The sequence below is a fragment of the Notothenia rossii genome, assembly GCF_949606895.1.
Source record: "Notothenia rossii genome assembly, chromosome: 7".
Taxonomy (NCBI): Eukaryota; Metazoa; Chordata; class Actinopteri; order Perciformes; family Nototheniidae; genus Notothenia; species Notothenia rossii.
The window spans coordinates 3,882,905-3,892,904 of record NC_136905.1 but is presented as its reverse complement, the minus strand read 5'-3'; the positions used below and the strand labels follow the sequence as shown (position 1 = coordinate 3,892,904).

General features: G+C 41.3%; 1 protein-coding gene across 17 annotated transcripts in view; it reads right to left on the bottom strand.

The window, feature by feature from the left end:
• The window catches only part of mef2d (myocyte enhancer factor 2d), a 148,049-nt gene that overhangs the window by 55,209 nt on the left and 82,840 nt on the right, over window positions 1–10,000 (bottom strand). For 7 of the 17 annotated variants that reach the window (XM_079694835.1, XM_079694839.1, XM_079694836.1 and 4 more), the window contains exons 4-5: window positions 2,851–2,985; window positions 2,600–2,737 (exon numbers count right to left, since the gene is read on the bottom strand). In XM_079694835.1, the coding sequence (XP_079550961.1) occupies window positions 2,600–2,737; window positions 2,851–2,985 (273 nt within the window). The remainder of the gene's footprint in view (window positions 1–2,599; window positions 2,738–2,850; window positions 2,986–10,000) is intronic. The other 10 variants (XM_079694842.1, XM_079694828.1, XM_079694831.1 and 7 more) reach the window with 2 other exon arrangements.

The following is a 10,000-nucleotide window of genomic DNA, read 5'->3' as shown; positions in this document are numbered from 1 at the left end:
GCACTATTTTAACTATTTTATTGTGTTGCACTGTGGGAGGAGCCTGTGAGCTAAGATTCATTGACATAACTACACTGTAGCTATGTACACATGATGATAAAGGCCTTGAAACTTGAAACTAATGCCAGGACTGAAGTTTCCTCTGTAAACTAAGCTTACCTGCAGAAAGTCAGGACTGAAGTTTCCTCTGTAAACTAAGCTTACCTGCAGAAAGTCAGGACTAAACTCTGCTGGACTCCAACTGCACGCTTGTTACTTTAGTGTTGCTTTATATTACGCAATTAGCACCGTCAGCTCTAAGGCACGCTCCAAACGTGTTGATTATTACCATAAGACGTGATGTTCCCCCTGGTGATGTCGGTCGCTATGCCAACTTCTTCTGAAACTAGGGACCTAGTTAAAGCGCTGTTTCTCTACTGAAGTTGCAGAGGCATCAGAAAGAGTTTATTAAACTTCACTGTGATGACTGCAGGTGGATTATCACAGAGGCAGGCACTATATGGAGATCAACTGGTTTTTTTACCTGCAAAAAGTGAAATATGTTCCACGTTTTTTAATTAAATCAAGATATGAAGGGCTGCTGTATGGTTAGTAGAGCTGGCGGCTCATATTTGCAACCATTCGTGTGTCAACTCCCCCTTTGAACTCTCTAATAAAAGGCAATGAAGGCCTAAAATGATCTACAATATATATATGAAATATGTCAGGACTTCGTCACAAGGTTTGCAGTGCATATTATAACAAATAAAATTACAATTATTTTAGAAAAATTGAGAAAAGTGAAACTAAATTGTCTAAAATTATAGAAGAAAGTTGATTTGTAGAGACCACATTTAGAGTTATAGTCTAAAATAGTGTTTCTGAAACATAGTGACGTAACACTCACGCTCCTATTGGCTCGCGCTCTAACACATTGCACGTGATAGGCTAAGGGGCGGGACGTCTCTAAGCGGTTGACCAATCACAACAGAGCCATTAAACATTAAAGCATGGAGACATGTCACATTACAGACACTAAATACTGATATGAACCAGAACATGAGAAGAATATGTCCCCATTTAAAAGCCGAAGATTATAAATTGATCGAACAAGAGAAGAATAAGATAAAGAATAATTGATAATGAAAATAATCATTAACCGCAGCCCTCATTGTTTTTTGTTTTCCCCTCAGCTCCGCCTCTCTGCACTATGTCTGGCTCAGTCACACACCGTCAGAGGGGGGTTGTGGGTAGTGACTTGGTGGGTGGTGGCAGTGAGTGATTGTGTTTCTGGGGATGCAGGGATGGGGAGTGACTTAGTTACCCAAATAAAACTTAAATGTTACTCCACAACACTGCGTATGTATTAAAGGTCACCTATTATGCAAAATCCACTTTTCCATGTCTCTTCTACATCAACATGTGTCCCCTCTTCTCCATGTCTCTTCTACATCAACATGTGTCCCCTCTTCTCCATGTCTCTTCTACATCAACATGTGTCCCCTCTTCTCCATGTCTCTTCTACATCAACATGTGTCCCCTCTTCTTCATGTCTCTTCTACATCAACATGTGTCCCCTCTTCTTCATGTCTGTTCTACATCAACATGTGTCCCCTCTTCTCCATGTCTCTTCTACATCAACATGTGTCCCCTCTTCTTCATGTCTCTTCTACATCAACATGTGTCCCCTCTTCTTCATGTCTCTTCTACATCAACATGTGTCCCCTCTTCCTCATGTCTCTTCTACATCAACATGTGTCCCCTCTTCCTCATGTCTCTTCTACATCAACATGTGTCCCCTCTTCTTCATGTCTCTTCTACATCAACATGTGTCCCCTCTTCTCCATGTCTCTTCTACATCAACATGTGTCTCCTCTGTGGAAAGAGACTCTGAAAGTTTCAGGAACAAAGATTCTCTCTCTTTTTGATCCATTTCTATAAAAACCTGTCTGAAAACGAGCTGATCAGATTTTGGCCACTTTATGATGTCATAACGATGTTTTGTCTTTTGTAACCATTAGCCAATCAGCAACCAAGGTAACCCCCCCCCCCCCCCCCTTATCACCTGAATCTCCTCCTAGAGCACCATTGAGTTCTTTGTAACCAAATGTCTCTCAGAGGGGCGTGGGGAGGGGCTCCTTATTTTCATCTAAAGTAACAGACAGAGAATCAGCACTTTGGAAACAGGGCTGAAACAGAAGGGATTATGGGTAATGCTGCAATGATCTGTTTGGTGTTTCAGCCAATCAGAGACAGGCTCTGTATCTATCTGAGACCTGAAAAACTGTATAATAGGAGACCTTTAATTTGTCAATTACAGTTGATAGACAGCTGTATCCGCCACAGACGCATGGCAACTACTACTAAAGTGTTTGCACTCAAGTATTTTAATTATTTTCTAACTACTTTGTAGTCGTTACAGAACTGCACGTCATGGTTTTGAATGTGGGACATACAGTAGGTGGGTGAGGTAAAGGGGGGAGTAGGTGGTGGAGGTGAAGGCGAGTGCTCTGTGAGTATATAATGCCGCCGAAAACAGCTGAAAAACCGGAGCGCCAGCAGCAAAATGAGGAGGGGGGGGGGGGGTTACACAGAGGAAATGGGGCGGGGCGGTACTCACTGACAGCCTATAGTTCTGCATCATTTTATCAAACTCCTCGTCAATTTTTTTGTATTTCTCCTCAGTGCGGGGGGTGAGCGAGAAGGGCTCCTCGAGGTCTGGGCTCTCAGAGTCCCGGTGCTCTTTCTTGTTCAGAGCCTTCGTTCCCCAAACAAAAGAAGAAGAGGAAGAGGAAGAGGAAGAAGAAGAAGAGGTAGATAGAGAAAGAGAAGATAGGTTAGATGAAGTGATAAAAGTGTGACGGTACTCACGCCGTAGCGCTTGAAGAGGCTGTCCAGGTCCTCCGTCTTGCGGTACTTTTCTTCGTTTAGCGGGCTTTGGTCGATGGAGTCGTCTCCGTCGGGCTCGGGGCTGTTGCAGCCGTTAAAGCCTTTCTTTCGCAACGTCTGAGGCGGGTAAAGGAGGAGAAGGAGGCACATTTACATTTCATTTTTCATGCACATATGGGGTGAACTCCTGGAGACATTGATGTACATTAGCATTAGCATTAGCATACTCCTTGGTTTCGTTTCTATAACCTCAGGGAAAAATCTGTTTTTACCACCAACTCGTAGCTAACAGCTATGTGTGTGTCTCTGGACAGGAAGTGGACGATGTGGTTCGAGAGCTTATATGTTGAGAACAGCGGCCTTCAGCACACAGTAGATTCCCTTAAAACCAACGAGCTAAAATGTGTTCTTGTCTATTATTGGTGTAGCTTAAATTGTGATGTACCGTTTTTCGTGCACATAGGGGGTGAACTCCAGGAGACATTGATGTGCATTAGCATTAGCATTAGCATACTCCTTGGTTTCGTTGGTATAACCTCTGGAAAAAATCTGTCTGACAACCAGCTCATAGCTTACTTTATCAACAGCTATGTGTGTGTCTCTGGACAGGAAGTGGACGATGTGGTTCGAGAGCTTATATGTTGAGAACAGATGCCTTCAGCACACAGTAGATTCCCATAAAACCAACGAGCTAAAATGTGTTCTTGTCTATTATTGGTGTAGCTTAAATTGTGATGTACCATTTTCGTGCACATATGGGGTGAACTCCTGGAGACATTGATGTACATTAGCATTAGCATTAGCACACTCCTTGGTTTCGTTGGTATAACCTCAGAGAAAAATATGTCCGACAACCAGCTCATAGCTAACTTTATCAACAGCTATGTGTTAGTTGCTGGACAAGAAGTGGACGATGTGGTTCGACAGCTTATGTGTTGAGAACAGCGGTCTTCAGCACACAGCAGATTCCCATAAAACCAACGAGCTAAAATGTGTTCTTGTCTATTATTGGTGTAGCTTAAATTGTGATGTGATTATTTTTATCTTGCATATTTTTACTTTTGTTTAATTAACTGTCACAAAACCCATTGTCCTCCGGGGATTTATGACGTATCTTATGCTTTCACACAAACACAAATGACCATCTTGATTGCACCACACAGTCTCTGCGGACTCCCACTCTGTTCTTTGTATAAAAAAAGCCACCAGTAAAAGTCCGAAGGAGCAGTTTGACCCGAGCCAACACAAACAAAGAGGGTGTTTTTCATCCAGCAGAGTTTTAAAGAAATAGAAAAAGGAATCTTTCAGAGAGCACAACCTCTGATAACATCCAATCCATTTTCTGAGGTCAACGTTCGTGACATCTGCCGCCCACGTGGAAGCAAGTTATTAAAACTGAATCTGCACTCGCTCGCCCAGCAGGTGCTTTCAGGAAGAATAGATTTCAGATGGAAAAACATGGATGCCTATAGAAAACAAGTACCCCCCCAAATCTTTACCAAGTGCTGCTGTTGTGGCGAGAATGTAAGCCTGTCATCGAGGCCTCACACCTCTGAACACACAGGCCAATCAACAAGGTGAGTAATTGGTGTGAAGCCTTGCTCCGAGGAAAAGTGGTTGAACAAAGGGTAATGGGTGAGATGGGAAGCACGCTGTGGTGTTAGCGCCGAGGCTAATGGCAGTCAGGTTGCTTCAGTGTTAGCACACTTTGGAAAAGGCGAGAAGGGAGACAGACGAGAAGGGAGGGAGATAGAGGCTCTTATTTTGAGAGGATTCTGCTTAACGAGATTTGCCGTTAAGTAGCTTTGCCGGGTGGGCCCTTGACCACGGAGCCAAGCAGAAAGATCCGCACAGCAAAATGGATCTTAGACCGGAGCCCGAGAGCCTTCTGCGGTCCAAATGCTAGCTTTAGACGTGATTGGAGTCAGAGAAAGAGGAAATCCCTAGCCTTGAAATCTATCAGCAAAAAGGAAAAAGAGTGTGGAGGCGAGCAAAATGAAATCCATCTTATCCAGTCCTTTAAATCTGTAACTGAGTCGTGAAGGACTTCAAAACAAATGAATAAATCTGCCGTTGCAAATGAGAATATTACATCCTGTCTCCAATATAAATTAGCATCAAGAAACAAGCAAGGGTCACAGGGCTTCACTTCCATCTGAAATAATTTTACTTTACACAATTTAATAAGGAAATAAGAATTTAAAAAGACCATACCAGTTTGGAAAGCTTGTTGTTGCATTTATTCTACTGCTCTGAGCCACCATTGAGTTATTTTGGATTGTCTTTGAGGTAGAGCATAACAAGCTGTACACAAACCGTTGAAATACTACGACCTGATGACGGGTTAGCAGTCAGTAAACTATTTGCACTTCCTACAGATATTCAGCTACATTAGCATTGATTTGGAGCTCTGGTTTGGTCTCTACCAGCTTTATTTACCAGCTGCTCGCTAATTGTATGAACACCTACTTGTGAGGAGCTGGAGAGGAAGTGGACCGTGGGCTCAGAGAAGCTTTTATGTAGATAACAATATATTCACATACAACCAAAACAATGAGCTAAAGGATGCTAAACACTCCAGAGAAAGAAATCCAGCTCATCTGTTGCCTTCATTTTCTTTTGTTCACCATCTGCTTGATCACTTAATCAGCATCTAAGTCTGTTGTTCAATTAACAGCGGATTTAGTTTGCATGTTTGATGAGAACGGCTGCTTTCTGCAGATAAAACCCAAAAACGATGTTCTCATAAAACCAAAAAAATGCTAACACACTCCATCAATATCGATACGTGTGGCTTTAAGTTGATATGAACTGTTATTGTTACTGTAGTAAACCTTTCAGGCGGCTGCTAATTGTTTTTTACACAGTTTGGAAATGAATGGAAATCAATGGGTGTTTAGAATGGTAGGAACAATCCAATACATAGTGTTAAATATGACGGTGTGCAAAAACTAGGGATGTCCCGATCACCTTTTTTTGCTCCCGATCCGATTCCGATCATTTGATTTTGACAATTTGCCGATACCGATTTTTCCCGATCCGATCTTTATGCAATGCATTAAGAGAAAAAAAAGAAAAAAAGCATTCAAGTTGTCCCTTAAGGTTATTTTTTTATTTAAAAATTGGATATTCTATCCAACATGGATATAGCTTCTTTCTTTCACAGCAGCATTGGATCAGTTCAGTTGTGCAGCATTGGATCAAAACAAAATAAAGCTTTCAGTACTCGTTAGCTTACTGCTACAATTAGACACTGCGCCCACTCTGTTGCCAGATTTGAGAGAAATAATCAACCAGGTCTATGAAAACAAGCCCCAAAGAAGCAACACATACATGATGTTGTGTCATTTGAAACCAAAACTAAGGCCTCAGGATGACTTTAAGACTTGAACATGGTCATTTTTGTTTTGTAACATTGAAAACAACATTTTTAAAAAGTATTTATAAAAAAAAAAAAATCCCGATCCCCGATTTTTTTCTCCCGATTCCGATCTTTTGAAAATCACGTGATCGGCTCCGATCCCCGATCACGTTATTGGATCGGGACATCTCTAGCAAAAACCGTATGATTGTTTTGGCTATTCATTTTTATACTTTACATTTGTAGATAAATGGACATTAATGGTTGTTTAAATTGTACCTTAACCCGAACCCAACTGAAACTGCATGCAGTCATCAGGGGGTGGTACAAACTGGTTTGGTTGTTTTAAGCCTCAGCGTCAGATTTGTTTTACAGAGCATCACTTCAGAGACGATCCATAAGAAACAACAGTACTCTAAGCATCGTGTTCAATACTTCACTCACCCTTTATTTCCTTTAATTAATTATGCTGTGTCAAGTGAGTGTGATTAAAACATGAGCACATGTTCAACAACTCCCACTGCGAACCATCTCTGCTGAGTGGGGATGACTCAACTCCATGCAACCCTGCAGCTTATGGAAAAGTGCAGCCGGCGGGAACTCGTACCTGCGGGAGCTTCAACAAAACCCCGAGGTGGAAGACACAGACGATTCTCATTTGGGAGGAATTAGCGTTATACAGTAACAGGTGAGAGGGTATGATGATGCCACTTGGATGTCCTTAACATCTGAGTCCTGGACATCCTTAAAACAAATGAAGAAATCTGCCACTGAGAAAAAGAAATCCAATTGTAATGAATGTTATGAGAAGATAAGACTTGAAATGACCAAACAAGTGATACGTTAGTCCTCATGTATCTTTAACATCACGGCCAACCATTTTGGAAACCTTGTTGTCTTTGCTGGCATTAAGGAATGTTCAATGCATTTCTTCTGCTGTTCTGAGCCACCATTGACTTCCATTCATTCATATATTTATGTCGATCTATGTAGCAGACTCTCAATACAGGTGAGAGGGTGATGATGCCACCTGGATGTCCTTAACATCTGAGTCCTGGGAATCTTTAAAACAAATGAAGACATCTGCCACTGCAAATGAGAAAGAGATCCAATTGTAATGAATGTTATAAGAAGATAAGACTTTAAGTGACCAAACAAGTGATACGTTAGTCCTCATGTATCTTTAACATCACGGCCAACCATGTTTGAAACCTTGTTGTTGCATTAAGGAACGTTTCCGCTGTTCTGAGCCACCACTGACGTCCATTCGTTAATATATTTATGTCAATCTATGTATCAGACTCTCACAACAGGTGAGAGGCTGATGATGCCACTTCGATGTCCTTAACATCTGAGTCCTGGAGATCCTTAAAACAAATGAATACATCTGACATCCTGTCCCTGATAGAAATGACCATCAAGAAACAAGAAGGAGTCATCGTGCTTCACTAAAACCAAGAAATGTTTTAACTTGAATTTGAAAGATTGTTATAAGAAGATAAGGCTTTAAGTAACCATACAAGTGATACGTTAGTCCTCATGTATCTTTAACATCACGGCCAACCATGTTTGAAACCTTGATGTTGCATTTAGGAACGTTCAATGCATTTTCTCTGATGTTCTGAGCCACCATTGACGTCCATTCATTAGTATATGTATGTTAATGCATGTAGCAGACTCTTTGAGGGTATAGCTTGTATCCTCCAAACAGGTGAGAGGGTAATGATGCCACTTGGATTCCACGGTAAAGAGACTTGAAAACAATAGTGCTCCTTTGATAAGAACCTCATTAAAAGTGGAAGCCATTATAATTATTATCACGGCGGTGTCAAAGCGGGGTTTTTTATCTACTCACAGAAACGGGTTATTAGACAGATGTGTTCCAACACACAGACAGTCAGTCGCCTGATTCAGCGCTCTGATGTGTGTGTTCAGACCTCAACAAAATGGAGAGAACAAAGGGAACCATGGGAACAAATAAAATAAGTAAAAATGAAACAGCATGACGATAATGGCATGTGACAAAAGGCTATGCTGGATCACATGTAGCCAACACACACATATATAACACATGTGTACTTATGAGGACCATCAGTAAGGTATTTGGCCTGGCAGTCAACAAAAGCCACAAGGTCTACATTATAATATGAACTGGAACGTCCTTTAATCTTAAAACTAAATATGTAACATGAGTCCTATCGCCATACAAGAATATCAATATTGGATGTTTTAGTTTTTTTTACAATCTTTTTCAAATCTCACTTTCTAGAAAATCTGTGCATGACAACAAGAGTATGGTTTAAAGGTGACCTATCATGCAAAATTCACTTTTGTACGTCTTCTATACATGAATATGTGTCCCCGGTGTTCCAGGGAACTCACCAAGTGTCAGAAAACACAACCCTCTCTATTTTCCTCCGTACCCAAATCTCTTAAAAAGGGGCTGCAACGGATCTGATACAGACTGATCCAGATTTGAACACTTCTATGACGTCACAGAAGTGGCGCTACGGCTATTGGGCTAACTCCACCAATCAGGAGGAGACAGCCACGGACATTGCCGTTGGAAAGCGCTGGAGACGCTGTAGTACATATGCCAGGCCTGTAGATGGTGCTGTTCTCACAGAATCAGCCCATGATGCAAAGGCAGTGTTCAATTGAGCGAAATGAGGAATGGCTAAAATGCATGATCTGTTTGGTATTTTGAAAAATAAAAAGTATAAATATGCCTTGTATAGGTATGGACCTACACTATATTATTCAAATATAGCATGATAGGTCCACTTTAAGCTAAGAAAAGATTATGGCAAATAAACATAGGTAAGGTTTACTTGGCACTAAAACACTTTGGCGTAAGGAACGATAGTCTGTACGGTTGATAAAAAGGGCAAACAGTCATGCAGGTCTGTGAAAGGACACCAACTCTGCATGATAATCAGACTCACCATCTGCCAAGCTGAACCCCCTCACTCTCACTCTCACACTCACGCATCCACACCTATCGTTTGCTTTGTATGCAAACTACGAAGAACAAAATAACCCAAAATGGACTAAACTCCAGGGAATACAAATGGGGACGTTGTCAAGTTCCTACACTGTCCTTACTTTACAAAAACGTCCTCTCTCTCAAGGTCTAAAACTGATATTATGCACACAGCACACTTCTTTCTTACCTATATGCACACACACTCACTTGATTTAGTTTTTTATCTCCTGTAAACACAACTGATATTTCGGGAACAAAAATATATGAGAAAAATAAGGAGGTTTTTGAACATTAAAGCACGGAGACATGTCACAGTAGAGACACTACATACTGATATTAACCTGACAATCAGCAACATAGGGCCCCTTTAAAGTGCAACATCTTTGCCTTTTCCCTCTCAAATGCTAATGAAAAGAAGCTTTACAATATTATGTAATTAAAGGAAAGAAGCTGAATATGTCTGATGGATACAAATAACATCAATTTAATGTACATAACAGTGTGTGGAAAAAAAGATGAGTTGGTGCGTCTGTCTCTCTTTCTTCGTTCCTTTCTCTGCTGCAATATTGTGTGTTAAATAACAGCACATGCTCTCTATCACAACACAAACACACACACACACACACACACACACACACACACACACACACACACACACACACACACACACACACACACACACACACACTGATCAGCTTGTCTCTCAGTCAGTCAGCCATCTGTTCACCTGTCCGCCACCTCTCTCTTCTCTCTCTCTCTCTCTCTCTCTTCATTGTGTTGCCAGG